The sequence below is a fragment of the Mustelus asterias genome, chromosome 16 (assembly GCF_964213995.1).
Source record: "Mustelus asterias chromosome 16, sMusAst1.hap1.1, whole genome shotgun sequence".
NCBI classification, from domain to species: Eukaryota; Metazoa; Chordata; class Chondrichthyes; order Carcharhiniformes; family Triakidae; genus Mustelus; species Mustelus asterias.
Window position 1 is genome coordinate 36,251,125 of NC_135816.1, and position 25,351 is coordinate 36,276,475.

Here is a 25,351-nt window from a genome sequence, read left to right on the forward strand (position 1 = left end):
GAGCATGCTGCTGCCAACTTCTGTAAAGCCCCAGTATCTTTTGAAACAGCATTAATTTACTTTTTCTCAGCTAGAAGTTTATTTTCTGCATTCCCCACAGCATGTTTTTCATGTTCTAATCAATCCTTTAACTTCCAATTTTATCACAGTTTGTAAGTTATCTGAACTGATCCCTCAGTTTCACAGCTTGTGCTTAATTTTATTTTTTGTTAGTTTGCTTCTGGTTCTCTCAGGTTTCCATGCTGGAGTTTGAAACATCAGTGTTATTCTTTACTAGCTGACTTTGTTTTTTTAAATTAAAGCTAATTACTATCCTTCTTGTGACACTATATTTAAAGAGAAATGCTGCAAAACTGGTTTTGTAAGCTCAGCAGCAGCTAGTACTAATTTCATTACTTTCATAACACGTTGTGTTAAATGAAGAAAAGGTTTAAGGGAATTGGAAAATGAGCCACTCGCTGCAGATTCGTCCCACTCTTTATTTGCGCTAGAAACCATGGTGTTTATGTGGCTGATCCAGTTGAGTTTCGATTCGCTAGTGTCCCTTCCCTGGATGTTGTTGATTGGGGATTTGAGGAATGTAATGCCATTGAATGTTGGATTGATGGTTAAACTTTCTCTTGCTGGAGACCATCATTGCCTGACAATGAGTGTTAGTCCAAGCATGGCTGTTGTCCAGGTCTCGTGCAAGTGGAGATGGAATGGCTTCATTTTCTGGGGTATTATGAATGGAGCTGAGCAGTCATCAGCAAACAGCCCTGTTTGAATTTATGATTGAGGATAGGCCATTTGATGAAACAGCTGAACAATTGGCCAAAACTGCTTCCCCGAGGAACTCCTGCAATGATCTCCTGAGGCTGAGATGATTACAGGCCATTCACAGCCAGGCTTGACTACAGCCACAGGCAGGTTTCCCCTGATATAAATTGTCTCCACAATTACTTTGTTGCCACACTATCATTCATAACTCACCCCTAAAGTTTTCTCTCTGGGATAATTATTGATGAATAGATGCTTTTGATGGCACTATGGGCATCTTCAATTACAAGGCTGATTGATGGTTTGAAGGAAAGTAGGAAGGTAATTGGTCAAGTTGAATTGGTCCTGCGTTTTGTGGAAAAGATGTATCTACCCAATGTGAAAGATTATCCAGATACATGTTCCAGGTATACTGGAACAACTTGGCTAGAAGCAGGCTTCCAGTTATTGCTTCTTGATGGCATGTTGGATGAATAGAATTGGCTAAACAGCTTGTAATGGTGAGGATCTCAGGAGGCAGCTGCAAATAATCATCCACTGAGCACCTCTAGCTGAAAATGGCTATTCTTCAACTTCCTCTTATTTTTTTGCTTAATTGATGTTACCTTTATGTGCATTTTAAATCAGATTGAACATCATTTGTGACTTTGGCAGTGTTTCATCAGAAGTAACTCTTCAAATGCAGACAAAAATGGAACAAAAAAAACTTACTCCAACTTTGAAAATAAAGAAACATCATTACTCCAAACTTGAGGGCACACCCTGGGTCACTCCAAACTCCCCACAATTCCAAACACGTTCTTATTTATAGTGGGTCAGCTGACTATTACATCATTCTGTAATTGGTTCCATGGTTTACTGGGTCAGCTGATCCTTGCATCTTTTGACCATTGGTCACATTACATCCAATACAAAGTTGTCACCAGTTACGTTCTAACAGATTCCCTTTATTTTTAATTTTTTTCCCAAAATAATTTAAGACAACCACCTTCCAGTATTAATAACTTTCCAGTGCCTGCACCCCTTTTTGTAAAACCGTTGAATACCTATAGATTTGCACCAACCCGGTTGAGCTTTGAAACTTCCTTGTTTTCCAGCATTTGTTTAATGCTGGTCAAATCAATTCTTAGTCGTTTTACTGTTACACTTTTTGTTCAGTGAACATTGTCCCATAAAGACAGACTGTCCACTTAATTGGTACTTTCTGACCTGATGTGCCCATAAAAAATAATTCTGTTAATGTGTCAGACAAATATATCCCCATGTCCAACGCCTCCACTAATGCTCGGGTTTCAGCCGCCAATGTACTTTTGACTATTCTTTTTATTTAGCTGTCCTACTATACTCAACAATTCTGTTTCTTTTTATTGGCCCGTTCCTCTTTTTCCATTGATCTTTCTCTCGTGATGGGAATAGAATCAATGCTGTTTAGATATCCCTGTTGACTCATCATTTCACCAGATGCACTTTGTCGGATATCAAGACCAAGATATCGAAAAGCACCAGCTGCTTGACTCCCTACATTAAATTCTGTTTTCAGTTTCTCAATTATCCTTTTTTCAAATTCTTCTGAGGCACCCCATCGGAAATCGTCCACATGCATCATAAAAATTCCAGCTAATTTTCCTTTAGCCTTCCAGTAAAACACTGCTGGATCTGCATTTAACTGGACACAGCCAGTCTTCAGCCATACAGAGAAATACCAAACCCTTGATGCATCACTTAACCCATATACACATTTGTTCAATTTCCACAAATGTCCCTGTGGGACCTGTCTCTTTGGGTGGCCTCAAAAAAACTCTTCCCTGAAATGTTTCGCCCTGCAGAAACACTGCTTTGATATGCCTCTAGCATTCCTTTGATTTAAATGTCTTTTATCAGTTTCCCATGTGCATCTTCTTTCCCCATTTCAAATCGATTGTAATTGTTTTCAACACTATAAGTCTGTTAACCTAACTGTCGCTGTTTAAAGGCCTTCGTGTACCATTTGGTCTGGCACGCGGTTGAGTCACCATTGACTCCTCCGTTCTGGGCGCTCTGCCATTCCAGTCTGTATTGAATGAGGTGACGGGGAAGGATTGTTTCCTGAAAAACCTTTTTAATGATGTTGCCATTTGATCGAAGAGGGGCTTCGTTCCCCTTAATTGTATTCCAGTTATTACTAAGAGTAACCATTTGCGACAGACATGCACAGTCCAACAACTTGAAGGCCAATACTGCATCTGGAATCTCCAAATTAAATTTCATTAGCCTGTTATGGCCCCTATCAAAATCCATGATATACTCTTCCATGGACTGGGTGTCTTCTCTCCTAATCCTGTCAAACATCACCCATCCTTCATAATTCTCCAAGAACTCATCTTTTTTGTAAAACATATCTAAGTATCGTAGCAGGAGCTGTAGCCTTTCTTCTTTTATTTAGGGCATCTGCTGTCCAATCGTTCCTTATCTTGCTCTTAATTGGAAGTGACAAAGGTAATGCCATACCTTTTTTTTCCAGTATCGTGGTGACAAGATTCCACATTTCAATTTCTGCCTTCCATTACTAATATGGTTCAGCATCTGAAAAGCAGGGGAACAATCCAATCCTACCAGTTTACTCCTACCTTCTGCCATGGTTGTAGCACTTCAAAAACAAATACCAAGTTACGATGGGTTTTCCTCTGCTACCAATGTTTCATCAGAAGTAACTCTTCAAATGCAGACAATAAAAATAGGACAAAACTTGCTCCAACTTTAGAAATCAAAGAAAGGGTTTAATAAAGCACCATCATTACTCCAAACTTGGGGCCACGCCCTGGGCCATTCCAAGTTCCCCACAATTCCAAACAGGTTCTTATTTATAGTGGGTCAGCTGACTATTACATCATTCTGTAATTGGTTCCATGGTTTACTGGGTCAGCTGATCCTTGCATCTTGTTACCATTGGTCACATTACATCCAATACAAAGTTGTCACCGGTTACATTCTAACAGGCAGGACCCCGAAACTGGAATTCCTTTGTTCCTTTAGAGAGTTTTACAACCATCCTTGATACTGAATCATTTGCTTAATTACTGTGGTTTTATTCTCTTCTACTGCTCTATTATGAACCTTTGTACTGTTCTCTCCTACCTTCCTTCATCTTTTACCTTGTCTGTTCCTGTCATATTTTATTTCCTAAAGTGATTATCATATTTGCTTAATTTATGGGAATATATTTGTTTGTCCATTACCATAACTAAGCATACATAAATATGTACCAGTTACAGTCTGGATAAAGCTACATTTCAGTCTATAGCTTAGCGCTTTTTTAAATTTGGAGATAAATTATTGAGAAATTCGTTACAATGTGTGTTCAACAACATACCATGGGAAAGTATGAAGAAGAATTTTCTTTGTTCAGTTGTTAAACATGAATATGATTGCAGAGTTTTAATTTATCATTTGGCTGAAATCATAGAAACCCTACAGTGCAGAAGGAGGCCATTCGGCCCATCGAGTCTGCACTGACCACAATCCCACCCAGGCCCTACCCCCACATATTTACCCGCTAAACCCTCTAACATACACATCCCAGGACACTAAGGGGCAATTTTTAACCTAGCCAATCAACCTAACCCGCACATCTTTGGACTGTGGGAGGAAACCGGAGCACCCGGAGGAAACCCACGCAGACACGAGGAGAATGTGCAAACTCCACACAGACAGTGACCCGAGCCGGGAATCGAACCCGGGACCCTGGAGCTGTGAAGCAGCAGTGCTAACCACTGTGCTACCGTGCCGCCCGGGAAATGTTGCTTTATATTAACTAAATTAGAATTTCTGTCGATCGATCAGGCATGCTGTGCATGTCAGGGCCTTCAGTAAGCACTGATATGTGAGGGAGAGGCCAATACAGTACAATGGTAATATGTGATTGCTCCTTTGGAGCAAATTTTCAAGACATGCCTGTTGCAATATGCTTTGATTCTCAGACATTGGTTTGGAATCTTTGAGCACATGAGCATTTATTGAAGTCATTTGCAAAGTATGTGAAACAGTGGATCTTCTGTGGCTGTGGAAATCTGTGATGTTTAACTGTTTCAATTCCAACTCCAACCCACAAAAATGAATTACAGACATGACCAGGTTGGATTGCATAGCTTTTTGAGGATTACTTTGTATCCGTAGTAGTGTTGTCTGGGGTGTGACAGATGTACACAAGACATGTGACTTAATATGCCAATAAATTTTGATTTGGTGCTGACTTAGTGGCTCTTGAGCTTATTTTGAGCCCTGGTATGCGATTAAGTCATAAATGCGCTCTCTTCCACGCAGCTGATACGCCTCCACCTGCTTACATGCCACCAGAAGAGCAGATGAATCAGGACAGTACACAACCTATGGATACTGGGAATGTCATGATGACCTCCAACATAGCCAATCTGCCTATCATCTCCACTAGAGGTAAGATCCCAGAGCTAATGAATAATCAACCACAATGTAGTCATTCAGAGAATTAAACACAGACTTGATCTTCTTGATAAATAAGATTGGTGAGTTACAGGTGTAGATCACTACGTGCAAATATGTTACTGTGGTAATGACAGTGATCTGGCAAATACACAGTCCTGTCCTTCTTTGAGCCAGATCACTGTCTTGAAGAAGGACAGGACTGTGTATTAAATATCTCTGGATAAAAGATGTCCCGAAATGATGGGAATAGAAAGAAAGGGGGAGGGGTGGCAGTATTGATAAAGGTGAGCATTACAGTACTGGAAAAAGAGGATGTCCCAGAGGGATCAGAAACCGAATAAATTTGGCTAGAGCCAAGGAAAAGAAATGGTGCAATTATATTGCTTAAGGAAAAGAAATGGTGCAGTTACGTTGCTTGGTGTAGTCTGGGCCAACAACTAATGGGAAAGATGTAGAGGCACAAAGAATTTACAGAGAGCTGCAAAAATTTATAGAGCACTTACAATGGGATATTTTAGTGTAAAGGGCAGAGGGGGTCAAGAGTTCGGTGTGTGTTCAGGAATCTTTGGTATGTTTCCAGGCCAATGAGGAAGGAAGCACAGATAGACCTGGTTCTTGAAAATGGGGTGGCCAAGTAGGTCAAGTGTCAGTCTGCGAGCATTTAGGGTACAAATGATCATTATGTCATATGTTTTAGGCTGACTATGGTAAAGGACAAAGAACTGTCCAGTACAAGAAAAAATAATGGCGGAAAGCCAACTTCAGTAGGATAAGAACAGATCTGGACTGAATAAATTGGAGTCAAAGGTTGTCAGGAAAAACAGTAGCTGATCAATGGGCTACCTACAAAGAAAAGGTGATTTGGACGTAGTCAATGTATATTCCCTCAAAAGGGAAAGGGGGGGGGGGGGGCAAACAAATCCAGAGCTCCCTGGGTGACAACAGAGACCGAAACTAAATTAAGGAAAAGTGTGCTTAAGACAGGTGCCACGTAGAACGTGCAACTGAGAAATATTCAGTGTTCACAGGAGAGGTTCTGGAGTACTGAACAGTTATGGTCCCCTTTATTTAAGCAAAGATATTTCTTTGGAGACAGTTCGGAGAAGGTTCACTAGAATGATCCTTGGTATTGATGGATTGTCTTATGAGGAAAGGTTAACCGGGTTGGGACTCTACTCATTGGAATGTAGAAGAATGAGAGATTATTTCATTGAAACATATAGGATTCTTATGGGGCTCAACAGGGAAAATACTGAAGATTTTCCTCCTCATGGAAGAGTCTAGGACTGGAGGTCATAGTCTCAGAATAAAGGGGCACCAATTTAAGACTGAGATGAGGAGGAATTTCTTGTCTGAGGGTTGGGTATATTTGGAACTCCTTGCCACAGAGAGCTGTGGGGGCAGAGTCCTTGTGTATACTTAAGGCTGAGATAGAAAGATTTTTGATCAGTAAGGGAATCGAGGGTTATGGGGAAAGTGGACGTGAGGAATGTCTGATCAGCCATGATCCTATTGAATGACAGCGCAGGCTCAAGGGGGTGAACGGCGTACTACTGTTCCTATTTGTTATGGTCTTTTGTGAAAAAGCAAAGAGGGATTATGAAAAAGGACTGACCGGCAATAGGAAAGGGAATTCCAAAGTCTTCTATAGGCATATAAATAGTAAATGCGTGGTAGAAGGATGAGTAGGGCTGATTAGGGACCATAAAGGGGATTTACACATGGGTGCAGAGGACGTAGCTGAGGTACTAAATTAATACTTTGCATCTGTCTTTACGAATACAGAAGATGTTACCCAGGAGATGGTAAAAGAGAAGGTAATTCAGACACCAGATGGGTTTAAAATTGATAAGGAGGTGGTATTGGTAGGTTATCTATACTTTTGAAGTTGATAAGGCACTGGAACCAGATACCGGGAGAAGTGAAAGTAAAAACTGCAGAGGCATTGGCCATAATGTTTCGGCCTTCCTGAGACTCGACGGTGGGCCTGAGGGCAGGAGAATTGCAAACATTATGCCCATCTTCAAAAAAGGGTGAAAAGATGAGCCCAGCAACTACAAGCCATTCAGTTCAATTTAGTGCTGTGGAAACTTGTACAAACAATAATTCTGGGCAAAATTAATAATCAAATGGACAAATACAGGTTATCTAAATAAAGCCAGCATGAATTTCTTAAGGGAAAACCTTGTTTAACTATCTTGCTGGTGGTTTTTGAAGAAGTAACAGGGGGTTGATGCAAAGCTATTGATGTGGTTCCCCAGGATTCACTGTTGGGACCCTTACTTTTCCTGATATAAACTGTACAGGGCTCAGTTTCAAAGTTTTTAGATAATGCAAAACTTGGAAGCGCTGAACTGTGGGAAGGATAATGTAGAACTTAAAAGGAACGCAGACAAGTTGATGGAATGGATGGGCAGGTGGCAGATAAAGTTCAGTGCAATGCCAAGAAATGTGAAGTGATTTCATTTTGATTGGAAAAACGGGAAAAAGTTAAATAAAGCATGCAGTATCCTGAGCTTTATTAATAGGGCATGAGCCAGGAGGTTATGCTGAATTTGTAAGTCACTAGTTCAGCCTCGGGTAGAGTATTGCATCCAGTTTTGTGATGCATTAGATAGAGTGCAGAAAAGATTCACAAGAATGATTCCAGGGATGAGGAATTTCAGTTATGAAGACAGATTGGAAAAGTTTTCCTGCAGAAGATTGAGAGGATATTTGATGGTAATATTGAAAATCATGAGGGCACTGGACCGAGAATCATAGAATCTCTACGGTGCAGAAGTAGATTTGGAGAAACTGTTTGAGAGCAAGAGGGCACAGATTTAAATTAATTGGTAAGAGAAGAAAAACTGATGAGGGGAAAATGCTTTATGCCATGGGTGGTTCAGGTTTGGAATACATTACCTGAGAGTGGTAAAAGCAATTTCAACTGAAGCATTCGAAATGGAATTAGACTGTTATCAAAAAAGAGAATGTGCAGAGTTACAGGGAAAGGTGCGGAATGGTGCACGACAAGTTTCTTATTCAGAGAGCCAATGCAAACACAACGGGCCACCTTGTGTCGTCCTGTGCTACAATTCTGTGATTTAGAAAAAAAAAATTCTTATACTCTAATGACTTTCTTTTGTTCCCAATCTAGTCTTTGTAAGAACACAAGAAGGTGCAGGAGTAGACCATATGGCCCTTCAAACCTGCTCCACCATTCAATATGGTCATGGCTGATCTCTTGCCTTTCCACACCGTCCCACATTCCTTGATACCCTTTATAGTCAAAAATCTAACTACTTGTGTTTTAAATATATTCAATAACTATGCATCCCCAGCCCTTGAGGTAGAGAATTTCAAAGATTTACAACTCTCGAGTGGAGAGAGCAGCACGGTGGCACTGCTGCCTCACAGCGCCAGGGACCCGAGTTCAATTCTGGCCTCGGATCACAGTGTGGAGGTGGCATGTTCTCCCTGCATCTGCGTGGATTTCCTCCTAGTCTAAAGATGTGTGGGTTAGGTTGATTGGCCATGCTAAATTGCCCTTCAGTGTCCCAAGATGTGTAGGTTAGGGGGATTACCAAGGTATGTACGTGGGGTTACAGGGATAGGGGTTGGGTGGGATTGTTGTCGTGCAGGCTCGATGGGCCAAATGGTGGCCTCCTGCACTGTAGGGATTTCAGGATTCTATTCCTCGGTTTAATGGCTGCTATTTTATTCTGAAACTGCGACCGCTACTTCTAGACTCCCCAGCTTTTTGGGGGGGTCCACAAAGCATCTATCCTGTTGAACCCCTTAAAAATGACATCTGCTGCTGTGAAAGTGAACACCACATATTCTGTTATAAATGGAAGCTTGCCACTTGAATACAGAACCGTTTAAAAATATTTGGTACCTGCTACAAACTCCGTTCCATAATTTCCAATTCTAGCCCCATTCCCTGACAACTGAGGCTGAGCAAGACTGTTCATAACCTTAGTGTCATATTTAACCCCGAGGTGAGTTACTAACTGCCTATTCATGCCATCTTTATAACTCACTCCACTGAAACCTTCATTCATGTCTTTGTTACATTTACACTTGACCGTTCCTCTGTATTTTGGCCTTCTACCCACTTGAGAACATGCAAAACTACTTTGTGTCCTTATTTACACCAAATCTTGTTCATCCATCACCTCTGTGTTCCCTGACCTATATTGGTTCCTGGTCACCTTGATTTTCAGGTTCCTCCATGGCCTCGTCTTTCTCTATCCGTGATCTCCAACCCCACCACCCCCACGTATCTGCTTATCTAATTCTAACCTCTTGAACATCCCTGATTTTAATTGCATTCTATGCAACCCCTCGAAGCATTCTATGAATTGCTTTGAATCCATGAATTAGTAAGGAGATAATAGCAGGATATTGAGAAAATCATCATGCAATCAGGCAGAATCAACATAATTTCATGAAAGGGAAATTGTGTTTGCCTAATTTATTTGAGGAAGTAACAAGCAGGGTGGATAACCAAAGGTGTGGCGTACTTGCATTTCTAAAAGACATTCTATAAGGTGTTGCATAAAAGGTTATTACACAATAACAGCTCATGGTGTTGGTGGTAACATTCGCATTGATAAAGGATTGGTTAGAGAGTTGGAATAAATGGGCCTTTTTCGGGTTGGCAAGTTCTAACTAGTGAACTGTCACAGGAATTAGTACTGGGGCCTCAACTATTTACAGTCTGTGTTAATAACTTGGATGAAGACACTGTATGGTAGCTAAATTTGCTGATGACACAAAGGTGGGTAGGCAAGCAAGTTGTGAAGAAAAATAAGAAAGCTGCAAAGGGATATAATAGGTTAAATGAATGGACAAAAATTTGGCAGATGGAGTATAATGTAGGAAAATGTGAACCGAAAAGCAGTACAATATTTAAATGGAAAAACAGTAGAAATCTGTGGTTCAAAGGGATTTGGTTGTTCTCATACATGAGTCACAAAAACAAACTAGCAGACAGGTCAGAAAATGATTGAGAAAGCAAATGGAATGTTGGCTTTATTGCAGTAGGAATGCAATATTAAAGTACAGAAGTTGTTCCACATCTATAGAGGGCCTTAGTGAGACTGCATCTGGAGTATCAAATACTGTTTGGCCTCTTTCCTTGGGATTTAATTACATTGGAAGTAATTCAGAGAAGGTTCATGTGGCTGATTCCAGGGGTGAGCAAGTTGCCTCAGTTAGAAAATACTGAACCTCCCATTTAAGACTGAGATGAGCTACTTTTTATCTGTGTCATTTGTCTTTGGAATTCTCTACCACAGAACTGCGGAGGCTGGGTCATTGAATATATTCAAGGCTGAGTTAGATGGATTTTTTAATCTACAAGAGTATTGTGAAGGGCAAGCAGGAAAGTGGAATTAATGCCACGATTATATCAACCATGATTTCGTTGAATGACAGAGCGAGCTCGAGGCACCAAATGGCCTACTCCTATTTCTCATGATCTAAATCTCTCAACCACTCAACCGCTCTTTGCTTCTTTAAGATGTTCCTTAAATGTTGCTGTTGATATGATTTTGTCCTACAACCTCCTTATGTGACTAAGTGTTGAGTTTTACTTCACAATGCTTTTGTGAAGTGTATTGGGACATGTTATTATGTTAAAGATGTTATATAAATACAAGTTTTTATAACAATTGCATCATGCTTGTTGTACGGAATTACTTGTGCCAGAGATTATATAGACGCTGAAAGTTAGCATCGCTAGCTACTCATTCAGACTAATATTTGCATCACTTTATGAAGCAGTCCCCATCTTCTGGCTGAACACTTAACATATTTTTTCAGTTCTATATTAAGTGTATAGTAAAATTAAGCCTGTTAATGCTAGCATGCAGTTTCTGTAGAAATACAATGGATATCATTGTAGAGCTCACATTCAAACATTAAATATTATATTCTTTTAAAAAATACATGTGATAAAGTTTTTATGTCACCTTGTTTGCCTTGATGTGATTACACCAAGATGGATAATGTTGAACACTATATACATCAAATTTGCATTCAGCTATTTCGACAGCTAAATTTAGTCAATTGTAAACCGCTGGTCCTAACTCGGAATATATTTCTGTTAAATTATAAGCAGTTGCAATTGTAAATTCTGTTGCTGATTTCATTTCACTGCCATTCTTTGGTTGAAAGATTGCTTTTGTACCTTCCTGATTGCTGGGATAACCTTTTGAGATACAGCTTGATTGTTTATGTACATGTATGTTGCATATTATTTATGTATTAGATGCAAGTTGCTGAAGTTGGCAGGGTGTGTTGAGAGCAGTTAATAAAACAAATAGTATCTTGGGCTTTAATAGGGGCATTGAGTACAAGAGTAAGGAGGTAATGTTGAAATTGTATGAGACTAGTTAGGCCTCATCAGGAATACTGCGTCCACTTGAGGAAGGATAGTGAAGGCATTGGAGAGTGTACAGAGGATATTCCCAATGATTCCAGTGATAAAGACCTGTAGCTATGAGGATAGATTGAAGAGGTTGGACCTGATCCTTGACGAGAAGAAGGCTGAGAGGAGACTTGATAGAGGTACTCAAGTCCCTGAGGGATCTTGGTCAGGGTGAATAGAAACTGTTTTCCCCACTCCAGCATCATGAACTAGAGAGCACAGATTTTAAATAATTGGCAAAAAGAATCGAAATGAGAGAATTTATTTTCACCCAGAAGGAGGATGGAATGAATATTCTGTGATTCTGTTTGTAATCAACCAAAATTTCATCAATACTGTTTTAAAATGGATACTTTCAGTACAATGTCAATAAGTTACCAAGTTTGATTATAAACTATAAATGTCGGCTCTCCTCCACAAACCAAAGGAAATATTTGTTTAGAGGATGGTTTTAAGAGCAATTTTGCAGATAGTAAGGCCAAAGGTTCATGGCTGATTTACCTCCACTTCAAAGTTGACGGTCAAAAAGAAGCCGCAAAACCTTGAGCCACGATCACGATCTACGATCACGAGGGGTCACGGGCTCAAGCTGAGAGGGGCGAAGTATAACTCAGACATCAGAGGGACGTTTTTTACACAGAGGGTGGTGGGGGCCTGGAATGCGCTGCCAAGTAGGGTGGTGGAGGCAGGCACGCTGACATCGTTTAAGACTTACCTGGATAGTCACATGAGCAGCCTGGGAATGGAGGGATACAAACGATTGGTCTAGTTGGACCAAGGAGCGGCACAGGCTTGGAGGGCCGAAGGGCCTGTTTCCTGTGCTGTACTGTTCTTTGTTCTTTTTGTTCTTTGTTCACCCCAGTTGGGTATCTTCCATTCCCTTTTCCCAGTTCATGTTTTGACCACCTCCCATAAAACACTTTTTTGCATCCAAGCATTTCCAGTGCTCCTGACATAAGAAATTGGACACTGTTCCAAATTGTCATCTTTTTTCATTTCCAAATTTTAAATGTATCCAAGTTAATAGGAAAACAACACTGGTTAGAGTGACTAGTTTGTAATGTTCAGCAATCCAAAAGCAATGCTTTTCTGCCGATACACTGCACACTGACTGCAAACTAGATTCTTGGAACAGCAGTGTATTGAAGGAACAGGCTAGTGTTCAAATCTAACTTTAGTTGTGTGCTGGATATTATAAATCACTCTTCTGTTCAAGTTAGCCATTTGATTCCTGTGAAGACAAAAGACGTCATCCTATCAAATGAAGTGGCTTGATGTAATGTATTTAATGGCTGAAAACATCGCCAATAAGTTTGACGATGTCTGTAGCCACGAACTGACATTACTTCAAATGTGCTCCAGAACAACATTTGTAGGAAATTACTGTGCTTTAAAATCTTGAGGTGCCTGGACAGAGTAGATGGGCAGAAAGGTTCATCCTGGTAGAAGGGTCGAGAACAAAGAGGCTACTAATTTGAATAAATTGGCCAAAGAAGCAATAGTATCATGATTTATTTTTTAAAACGTATTTTGTGCAACAAGTGGTTAGTATCTGAAATACACTGTCTGTCTGAAAATGGGGTGGAGATAGATTCAATCGAGGCACTTGCGACAAATGGAGTTTTATTTCATTTTTTAGAGTAGATGTTGCTAGATTGGTGCTACAGGAGTATCTGGTAAAGATTACTGGTGTATACTGTAAAGTCATGAAAGTAATTAACAATATAGGTTGGGGCTTGCAATTTTTTTGTAGACTGCAAGTTATAAATTTGAGAGTTTTTAGCGAGACCAATTTTTAACTTTAATGCAATCATTTCTTAGTTTTGTTAAGCAAAAATAATATTTTTAGAATATATCCCACAGATGCTTCAAAAATGATACCTAAATATTTTCTAGTTATGAATTTTTAATTTCCTCCTCCTCTTCCATGCACTATAATTCAAATTTAAGATCACATGCAGTTATTCTTAGAGAGGGGAAAATATCATGCAAAACAAATTAACTTGATTTAATCTGCTGTAACTTCCTTTTATTTCAGATGTTCAACCTGTTGCTTATGAGGAGCCTAAGCACTGGTGTTCCATTGTGTACTATGAGTTAAATAATAGAGTTGGCGAGGCCTTCCATGCTTCCTCGACCAGTGTTTTAGTGGATGGCTTTACTGATCCATCCAACAACAAAAACCGTTTCTGTCTTGGCCTTCTTTCCAATGTAAACCGCAACTCCACCATTGAGAACACCAGGCGGCACATTGGTAAAGGTATGCTTAATTTTCAAAGTAACTGAACCAGCAATATTACAAAATATTACAGAATTAACCTGTGTTGTCATTAACGAGAATTGCTTCTAGTTCTCAAATTGAATGTATGCAAAGCCTTTATATACATGCTGTGTTTCCTGCCAACACTTTGCATGCTCTGAGCATGCTCAGTTCAAGCATGATGTCATTTGAACTGCCCAGGTAGACTGACCAGAACCAAAGATGATGCTGTTGAAATCATCACGGGCACTGGGAAATAAATGTGAAACTGTATTAATTTGTACTTGTGCATTGGGGGTTGCTTAAATTATAATGTACATAAAGAAAAGACAAAGATTTACGGCATGACACTGCATTCTCTCCATCATGGATACCAGCTGCTGGTGTATATCACAGCTGCTTGTAACCAGAATGCATACAACTAGTTAGCTTGAAAAAATAGCATTTTAGCAAGGAATAATTGCACAGTTGCCTGAGAGTCAAGAGGTGACAGTAAATCATTGGGTTTCACAATGAAAACTGTTGTCTACCATCTATCAAGCCCGGAGAAAGCATATGGCTGCATATGCTTGATCACAGTAGCCATTACATAAGCAAACATTGACAGGGGATTTCCCCGAGAGTGTTTGCCGAGGGAGAGGAAGGGATGAGGTTGACTCCCATGCCTATTGACGCACTCCTTGGAACCACTGAATACTGAAATTTATGCATACTGTTGGGATGACAGATCAGAAACCCCAAGGTATATTATGAAGCCAGACAAGGCCCCAACAATTTTTCTATTTTGGCATTGTGAGGAAAATGTGCTTCGCCTCAGGAGTGATTCCATTGACAAATTGGGGATTTTTAAAATCAAAACCACCTTTATTCGTAACACGGTTTTAGTGTAACTCTAATAAAATGAAATAGATTAACTCATTAACAGTTGAACCGTCTTTAAACATGAAAAGAAATAACTTCTAACTTGTCACTATTTCGTTCTAATTAAGCAATATTTCCCTCATAGAATTAAACCCCTCTAAATATAGTTAGCAAAACACAGATATACCTGTTGTGACTTGGGTAACAGAGAATGATACAGTGCAGAAGAGGCCCTTTGACCCATCGAGTCTGCACCAACATGTGAGGAACACCGGGCACAGCAGAATGACATCAGTAGATTTTGGTGCATGCGCAGGCATTTTGCACTGGCAGGAGATAGCATTGTTTATATAAGCATCTGGGGGTCGGTTATTCAATTGGCTGGATGGCTGAATCGTGATGCAGAGAAATGCCAACAGTCTGTGTTGAATTATCGTACTGGCTAAGGTTATTTTTGAAGGCCTGCCTTCTCAACCTTGCCCCTTGCCTGAGGAGTGGTGATCCTTGGGTTAAATGACCACCAGTCAGCTCACCCCCAAAAGGGGAGAGCAGCCTATGGTCATCTGAGATTATGGTGACTTTACCTTTACCTTACATAAGCACCTACAATAAAACAGAGATAATTTGTTGCCTACCTTTATAAAATACTTGAATATTTTTGGACCAAAAAAAGACAAGAAAATGAAGTTGGAGAATACATTGACATATTTTGCTCACTTGCAAGGCAGCATCCATCATAAAAATTGGAGCTAGTCCCATTTCAAGCAGCAGCTTGAAAAGCATGTTACAAATTTCCTTCAATACTGTCTATATTGCAAATACCCAGAACAATTTGTATGTTCTCATGAAGGACAATTAAATACTTTAGAAGTTCAGGCTGATAATCAAGTCGCCTTCTGCGTTGAGATTCCATTATCAATTTCAGTTCTGCTGGTTTGAAAAGACCATGAATCTTGAAATTGTTGAATTGCCAACAAAGGTATGGCCTTCCTCATTGAATTTTCACATTTAAAACTTCTGTCCAACGAGTGCCTTACTGAAGGAAGAATGTCTCCCACCCCCTTTTCTGCCACCGTGGCAATTTTCCTCTGTGCTCTCACTCGCTGCCCTATCCTTTCTCGGCCTCACCTTGCACCTTCAGTTTGACCTATGTAAGGGCAGTTCCAGTTTGTATGTAAAGACTCAACTTTTTACATTATATATACTGGGGGATTTTCACAGTAACTTCATTGCCGTGTTAATGTAAGCCTGCTTGTGACAATAATAGATAAACTTAAATCATAATTATTGCAGTGATAACTTAAATCTTTCATATCTTGCAGGTGTCCACCTATACTATGTGGGAGGTGAAGTCTATGCCGAATGCCTTAGTGACAGCAGCATTTTTGTCCAGAGTAGAAATTGCAATTATCACCATGGCTTTCACCCAACCACCGTCTGCAAGATACCTAGTGGTTGCAGCTTAAAGATATTTAACAACCAAGAGTTTGCTCAGCTCCTAGCTCAATCTGTAAATCATGGCTTTGAAGCAGTCTACGAACTCACCAAGATGTGTACCATTCGCATGAGCTTTGTTAAGGTGAGGAAAGAGGCCAAAAAGTTTGACCACCAATTCAGAAGGATTTTAAATTAGCTTATATATAGTGCTGTTTTTAAAATTGAGAAATCTATCGTCTAATGCTGCTGAAAAATGTTTTATTTGACAACATTGTATTTATTGAGTTTGAGAAAGTGGTGCTAAAGCACATTGCTACAAGGTTTTTGGATGCATCTCCCTACACAATGTAGTCCTGAAATCAACTAGGCAGTCACTGTAATCCTGAAGGGAGACTTTCTCAGAGGGAGAAAAATAAGATAACTATTCTTGCTAAGATCATTTTGCTCTTCAGTACCTTGTATGAGCTAGATTAGGAGCAACAATAATTCAATTCATGTGGTCTGTTGAATCATAGACTTTCACAAGGGGTATGTTAATGACAACTGCTGGTCAGTAAACTTTTTTTTATCATCTTCGCTTTTCAATTCCATTAAAAGTAAAATGGAGTTGAGAATTATGACAATTATCTATTTGTAAGAAACTATCAAGCATCGCTATTGAGACACATCAGTCAACATTCGGACACTCAGCAAATCATGACTTACTGCTGATAATTGGGGTGGCACGGTAGCACAGTGGTTAGCACTGCTGCTTCACAGCGCCAGGGTTCGATTCCCGGCTTGGGTCACTGTCTGACCCTGTGGAGTTTGCACCTTCTCCCCATGCCTATGTGTGTTTCCTCCAGGTGCTCCAGTTTCGTCCCACATTCTAAAAAGCGTGTTGGCTCGGTGCGTTAACCAGAACAGGTGCCAAACTGTTGCGACTAGGGGAATTTCACAGTAACTTCATTGCAGTGTTAATGTAAGCTTACTTGTGAGTAATAAATAAACTTTACTTTTTAAAAAAAAACTTTAATTCCATCACCTTCGCCAAAGCATCTTTATCTGGTTATCCCCTTACTATTTTCCCTATCTAAACACAACTATTTCACGCTGCTCCATCCTGCCCATCTTGCTTTCAAAGTCTTTGGGCATGACCTTGTAATGTCATCCCGCCCATCATTTGGCAAGGTGGTAAGATTGGGTGAGGTGAAAAATCAGGTTCACATCCGGTTTCGTGCCTCCTTCATTGTTACCGCCCTGTTCTGCAAATGCGTGAAGCCAATTTAAATATTTATGATGTTTAACATGTTATCAGAGTGTCCCGGAAGCTATTGTCCGGGCTCACTTGCGTTAACGCCCTCGTCGATTGAGCTTCCGACCGGTGAGAATCACAGCTGGTCCTCATTGGCACAGACTGGATGTAATGGCCTTGCCAGGGGGATTGGAGGCCATTGAAGCCCCTGGCTAGTCAGGGGCAGGGCCGGTCACTGCCCATGCTGACCTCTGGAGGAGACCAATGTGGATCATCTGCTTGGCATTTCTGCTTGAAGATTGTTGCAATTGGCTTACTGATGTGATGGGTTCCCCCGTCATTGAGAATGGGGATATTTGTGGAGCCTCCTCCGGTGAATTGTTTAATTATCCATCATCATTCATGATTGTATGTGGCAGGACTGCAGGGTTTAGATTTCATCCATTGGTCGTGGAATCGCTTAGCTCTGTCTGTTGCTTGCTGCATATGTTGTTTGCCACACAAGTAGTCGTGAGTTGTAGCTTCACCAGTTGATCTCATTTTTAAGTATGTCTGGTGTTGCTCCGAGCATGCCCTCCTGCATTCTTCACCGAACCAGGATTGATCCCCTGGCTTGGTGGGTATGGTGGTGTCGATACGATCTAAGGAGATCTATCAAAGATGCCAAAAGACAATACCGGACCAGGCTAGCCACATCGACCCTTGCCGACTATGGCAAGGTCTGCAAGAGACACCAGGCTACAAGATGAAGGCATGTAAAATCGCCAGCTCCAACTGACTCCTCCCTTATGAGCTCAATGCATTCTACGCCTGTTTTGAGCAAGAGGTCAGCGAGAGCATGCCCTCCACCCTGGAAGCCCCGGATGAACCTGTATCTGGGGGTCACCATTGCAGATGTCAGAGCAGCTTTCTTGAAGGTCAACCCACAGAAAGCAACTGGCCCGGATGGGGTACCCGGACGTGAACTCAGATCCTGCGCGGATCAGCTGGCAGAGATATTCACAGACATCTTCAACTTCTCTTTACAACAATCTGAGCTCCCTAACTGCTTCAAGAAGACAACCATCATCCCGGTACCTAAGAAAAACCAATCCGCGTGCCTTAATGACTATTGGCCGGTGGCTCTGACATCCATCATTATGAAGTGCTTCGAAAGGTTAGTCATGGTACGAATCAATTCCAGGACTACTTGGATCCACTACAGTTTGCATACTGCTGCAACAGGTCCACAGCACTCAAGCCTGAAACAGCTAGACAACAAGGGCACCTATGTTAGACTCCTATTTATTGACTACAGCTCAGTCTTCAACACTATTATTCCCACGAAACTCTTCTCCAAACTCTGTGGCCTGGGCCTCTGCACCTCCCTCTGCGACTGGATCCTGAACTTCCTAACTCACAGACCACAATCCAGTAAGGGTAGGCAACAACACCACCTCCACGATCATCCTCAACACAGGTGCCCCACAAGGCTGTGTTCTCAGCCCCCTACTATACTCTTTATACACCTATGACTGTGCGGCCAAATTCCCCTCCAATTCGATTTTCAAGTTTGCTGACGACACCACCGTAGTGGGTCGGATCTCAAACAATGACGAGACAGAGTACAGGAACGAGAGAGAACCTGGTGAACTGGTGCAGCAATAATAATCTCTCCCTTAATGTCAACAAAACAAAGGAGATTGTCATCGACTTTGGGAAGCGTAAAGGAGAACATGCCCCTGTCTACATCAATGGGGACGAAGTAGAAGGGTCGAGAGCTTCAAGTTTTTAGGGTGTCCAGATCACCAACAACCTGTTCTGGTCTCCCATGCTGACACTATAGTTAGGAAAGCTCACCAATGCCTCTACTTTCTCAGAAGATTAAGGAAATTTGGCATGTCAGCTACAACTCTCACCAACTTTACAGATGCACCATAGAAAGCATTTTTTCTGGCTATATCACAGCTTGGTATGGCTCCTGCTCTGCCTAAGGCCACGAGGATCTAGAAAAGGTCGTGAATGTAGCCCAATCCATCATGCAAACCAGCCTCCCATCCATTGACTCTGTCTACACTTCCTGCTGCCTCGGCAAAGCAGCCAGCATAATTAAGGACCCCACGCACCCCAGACATTCTCTCTTCCACCTTCCTCCATCGGGAAAAAGATAGAAAAGTGAGGTCACGTACCAACCGACTCAAGAACAGCCTTTTCCCTGCTGCTGTCAGACTTTTGAATGGACTTGCCTTGCATTAAGTTGACCTTTCTCTACTCCCTAGCTATGACTGTAACACTACATTCTGCACTCTCTCGTTTCCTTCTCTATGAACGGTATGGTTTGTCTATAGCGGGCAAGAAACAATGCATTTCACTATGTTAATACATGTGACAATAATAAATCAAATCAAAGTCAGGGACATGATCTGTAAGGTATGATTCTGTGAGAATGACTTGTGTCTGGCTGTTGCTTGAGTAGTCTGAGATAGATCTCGCAATTTTGATACAAGCTCCCAGATGTCAGTAATAAGGACTTTGCAGGGTTGATGGGGTTTGTTGATGTTTCCGGTGCCTAGGTCAATGCCAGGTGTTCTGTCTATCTCCATTCCTGTGTTTTTTTTTTAAGAGGTTTGATATGAACTGCTTAATCGGCTATTGAAGGAGTCAACCACATTGCTGTGGATCTGTGTTACGTGAAGGCAAAACCATGCAAGGGCAGCAGATTTCCTTTCATAAAGTGGCATTCATGCCCCACAAATGCTAAGCAATGACCATCTCCAACAAGAGCGAATCTAACCATCTCCCCATAACGTTCATTGGAATTACTGTCGCTGAATTCTCCACTATCAACATCCTGGCTCTTTCCATTGACTAGAAACTGAACTGGACTAGCCATATAAATACTGTGGCTACAAGAGCAGGTCGGAGATTATGAATCAGTGAGGACCTCATCTTCTGACTCCCCAAACCCTGTCCGCCATCTATCATGCATTAGTCAGGAGTGTGATGGAATGTCCTCCACTTGCCAGGATGAGTGCAGTTCTAACAACATTCAAAAAGCTTTGCAGCCTGCTTGATTGGCACCCCATTTACAAAAATTCACTTTCTCCATCATTGCTGTACACTGGTATACCACCTGCAAGATGAACTTCAGGAGCTCACCAAGACTCCTTAGACAGTACCTTCCAACCCATGACCATTACCATCTAGAAGGACAAGGACAGCAGTTATCTGGCAACACCACCACCTAAACGTTTCTCTCTGAGCCACTCACCATCCTGACTTGGTAATGTATTTCAATTCCTTCACTGTCCCTAGAAGTCCCTCCCCAATAGCATTGTGGGTGTACTTACACCACATGGATTGCAACAGTTCAAGAAGGCAGCTTACCGTAACTCCTCAAGGGCTATTTGGGCTGGGCAATATATGGTGGCCTTGCCTTTGAAGCCCACATCCATAAATACATTTTTAAAAGTTCTTCCTCCTCCAAGTGATGTGCAATACTAGTGTTTCATTAGCTGAGGAGGCACTGTATATGGTAATCAGCAGGACTTTTCCTTGCCCAATTTTGACCTGATGCCAAGAGACTTCATCTGGTCCCAAACTGGTTTGCCTTTTTGAGGTTGAGGCAGCTTTACTTTGCGTCTGACCTTGGGGTATATGCTACCTGCAGGACATACAAAGAGGCGAAGTTCCGTTCTCGCCTCATCCACAAAGCTTGTGTTAAAAGATACAGGGATGTTACTTGAGGTTTAAGTCAAGACATTTCTTTCTTCCTGTTGTGCGACTTTCCAAATTGAAGAATATGGTTTGATAAGTTGCATATTAATGGAATACTTTAGTCTTCATAATTAGCTTGTGGCACCGATGATGACTTGTCAATCTAAGTTATGATTTACTATTTTGTTCCTTATTTCCACAGGGTTGGGGTGCAGAATACCATCGACAGGATGTGACTAGCACACCATGTTGGATAGAAATTCATCTTCATGGTCCACTTCAGTGGCTGGACAAAGTTCTTACCCAGATGGGCTCTCCTCATAATCCTATCTCCTCTGTATCTTAACAGTGAAATATGATCTACAGGCTGTGGAAAACACCAGAGGGGGGAACTTTATTTAAACTGGACACTGTGAAAGATCTACTGGACGAAGAACAATTTAAAAATAAACTTCAAATGGCAATCTTTCAGATTTTATATTTTGGTTGCTTTACCATACTCATGAATTACGTATTGAGTGGTATTTAAAGTTTTTTTTTTGTCATTGCTTATATGTAACTGCTAACATTTCAAAACTATTGATGGATGTCTTTAGAATCTTTGATACTTTCATTCTGATTTGAATGCTTCCAACATTTTGCTTTGGTATGAATTCTATTGAATGAGCTGTGATGAACATTTTTAGGTGGCTAATTGTGGAGTTGTAGCATGGTGATGCTAACGAGATGCTTTTTTCAGTTATATTAGCATCTTGCAAAAATGTATTTTTTTTTAACTGTTCCTGTCATGAACATTACTATTCCAGGGAAACTAACCATTAGTGGAGTTTCTGATCAACGAACTTATCAGTTCAGAACACGGTTTCTCACTTTTATCATAGTGAACATGGCCATTTTCTCAGACATGCAGTAATCTGAACCTGTTCTGAGCATTGTTTTTGAAACATTGAGCTGTTTGTGTTTGTAGAAAAGCATTGCCATTTGTCATCTTGTAGATGTAAATTGCATTAAGTATTGGAACAAGTCTTAAGTTTTGTATTATATATTCCTCCATGAGTTTTTCTTCAGGTTGTATGGTAAGTAAAATTGATTGGTCAACAGGCTTCATAATGAAACTATCTGTAGCTAATGATCTACATTTGCTACTGTGGGACTTAATTGATCCTTTGAGCAAGAAAAGTGCTGGTGGACCTAAGAATACAGTTTATCGTGCAGTGTGTCTTCATTGCATCATGACTATCTATAAATACAAGCATTTCTGCTGCTGTGCAGATGCAGCCAGCTTTCAAATTTGCATGCATTAAAAGCTTTTATTTTTTAATACGTTTCTTTTACCTGTCTATTCTAATAATAAATAATATAAGAGAAAATTGACTTTAGTGTAGATTGATAGCTTAAATGAGCGACAATCTAATTTGGAGTTCATACTGTACCAAATAAGACACAAATATTTGCTTCTCTTTGTAATGCTTGAGTACTTGATATTTACATGAACTGTAGGTTAGGAAAGTGGGATTGTAATCTGGTATGTATATATTGTCAAAATAATCTGGAGTAAGACTGCATTATAAATACTCATCACTTTGACATTTGGAAGAGATATTTCACTAAAAAGCAGCAGAAAAGAAATGGAAAGTGTCTTGTTGCAAGCTATGGCATTCCTTAAGTAGTATTTCTTGCAGATGAATGCTGTAGGCAGGAACTCAGCATAAAGTTTGTTTCTGTTTGGTGCTTGGGTCATCGTGGAACCAGAAGTACCTCTTTTTACGCTGAATGAATCATGTTTTGCTGTATTTTGTTTTTCCTTTTTGAGGTGCTTGAATTATCAGCATTAATGGCAGTGAAAATTCCCAACTGCATAACATAAACTGGCAAATCCTGCATAATGGGGTTATGCATTCAGCGTATTTATATACAAATAGTAGCAGTTGTATTTTTGTTTACTGTGTTTCAATAAGTATGTTTAGGTTGTGTCCAGGAATAACATCAACCCTTGGACAAATTGTTACAGTTTAATAGGGATTTGGCAATTTTGTGAAATATATTGGGAATTGTCCATCTATCTCTTCAGGTATTCTCCATTTCTTTTGGACATCCATATTTGTTATGCAAATGCTGAATAAGGTTTAACAATACAAATATACTGTTTGTATGATAATTTGGAGGATGTGACATTCTATTCTTGTAAAGTTAGTTTTTTTTTTGTTTAAAGATGGAAATTCGGGGCGAAAAATGGTCATTAATAGCTGGAAAGTAAATGCTGAAAGTCTTTAAATGCACCTTTGGTTTCTTCCCCAGTCCCTTGCTTAATAAGTTGCAATTTGTTAGAAGGGAGGGGAATAAGTGAATTTGACCATATCCTAATTAAAATTGGATTTTGCCATACTTTACTAACTTAGTTTGATGTCTGAACTTGTTTGGCAGTGCTAATTGCTTTGCTGTTCATGAACACCTACATTTTTTAATATTTGTGAATCTGTCATTGCTTACTCTTATGTTACGCACACAAAGTGGGAAGGTTTGAACATGTTTGAGTCCACAGAGCATGGATATTTCTGTGTACTGCCAAATTTCTCAAATAAAGACAAATGTCTATGAATGGGATCTTTATCATTTTCTATGAAGTGGTGGAGTTTATTTGGATACTAGCCAAGCTACATATTTTAAGTAACTTAATTTATTGTTGTATCAATTTACAATTATATGGTACTATAACATACATGATCCAGCTCACATAAAAAATGAAAATAGTCAAGGAAATGGATACTGAACCATGTAGGAAATGATTATTTAAATGATAGTTGAATGAGTAAGAGAGAATATCGTGATACCTCACCAATGTATAGACAAGTGTGATGTACAGCAATATTCTTACAAATATTAAAATAAACACAACAGTTGAAATGCAAAAGCAAACTTGAAAAAATAACATTAACTTTTAAACCTCAAAGAATTATTTTTAAGTTTAATGTATAATATCATTTTACTGTTGGCTTATTATAGGTTCTGGCTCAATCTCTGTTGTGGGCAACTTTCAGTTAGGGAACATGGTTCTTGTGCCATGTGGTGGTACCCCTGACAACTAGATGAAAAGATATCTAGGGAAAACTCCATGGTGCTGATACTCGGGACCCCTGCTGCTCATGAGCCAACCTGGGTCAGTTGAAAACAAAAGTAATACACTGAGCTGGTTAATAATGTAAATCTGTGTAAAATGCAGATAGACGTTGATGTGGGTTGTACGCATATTTTGTGTGTTTAAAATAGCCTTGATCGTCTCAGCGTTGTCAACACCCATAAGCTTGCTATGGGAGGGCAGTTAAAGAGAGATGAATGCCTGAGCAGACAATAATAGACTATCAACGTTCATCGGCATTCGCCTCCGATCATTAACAAGCTATCAGTACTTGAGTATACCTCCGGATGCATTGTAATATGAACTTGACTGTACAATTGTTAATGAGATGGGAAGCAATCTCCGCGTATTGTTTATTGTTTACTTTCTCCACTGTTAGCCATGACGATGAATGAAACTATCTTACTATAAAAACTGGCCACCCTATTTCGACAGGCAGCCCTCATCAAATTAATAGACCCTAAAAAGCGTAATTGAAAAATCCCCACGACAAATTGATGTGGTCAGCAGGATTGTCCACTTCTTGATGAAGGCCTTGAGTGTCGTCTGGACTGAATTAACAGTGAGTACTCACTGCTGTCAAGTATCAGGCAGAGATATAAGAGGGATGGGAGGTGGCGGTTTAAAGTCCTGTGCAATGGGCTGGATGCAGAGGCACAGGGGATTTGGCATGCACGGGCGAGAGGAACTTCAGGGTTTTGCTGATTGGGGCAGTTCACTGCCTGTTTACCAATGGGTCCTCTGGGAGAAGATCCAAATTTATTTCGCTGTGCCACTGCTGCAGGTCCAGGGGAGAAAGTGCTGCTTAGTAGTATCCGACCAATTTACTAGGTGGGTTGAAGCCTTCGCCATGTGTGTCTCTGGCCACCAAAAGTGGTACCCTAGTGATGAGGCTACCTGGGAATATTATCACAGGAGAACCACTTAGTGAGCACATCAGGCAAAACATTGTGGAGTTCGGGAAACAGCTGAAGGATGCGAACAACAGTAGGGACCCACCAGAAAGCAGTTGAGCATGCAAATCTGGAAACAAGGGATCTGAGATTCTCGAGTTTGGGGAGTGGGTTATGGCTAGGGAACTGCCTGCCAAGCTCAGATTCGCACCACTTTGGT

General features: G+C 40.5%; 1 protein-coding gene across 1 annotated transcript in view; it reads left to right on the plus strand.

Annotated features, from left to right (window-relative positions):
• smad5 (SMAD family member 5) overlaps nucleotides 1-23,712 on the plus strand; it is a 38,142-nt gene extending 14,430 nt beyond the window's left edge. The window contains exons 5-8 of the mRNA XM_078230911.1: nucleotides 5,059-5,187; nucleotides 13,653-13,874; nucleotides 16,058-16,314; nucleotides 21,305-23,712. Of these exons, the coding sequence (XP_078087037.1) occupies nucleotides 5,059-5,187; nucleotides 13,653-13,874; nucleotides 16,058-16,314; nucleotides 21,305-21,448 (752 nt within the window). The 3' untranslated portion in view covers nucleotides 21,449-23,712. The remainder of the gene's footprint in view (nucleotides 1-5,058; nucleotides 5,188-13,652; nucleotides 13,875-16,057; nucleotides 16,315-21,304) is intronic.
• The last annotated feature ends 1,639 nt before the right edge of the window (nucleotides 23,713-25,351 follow it).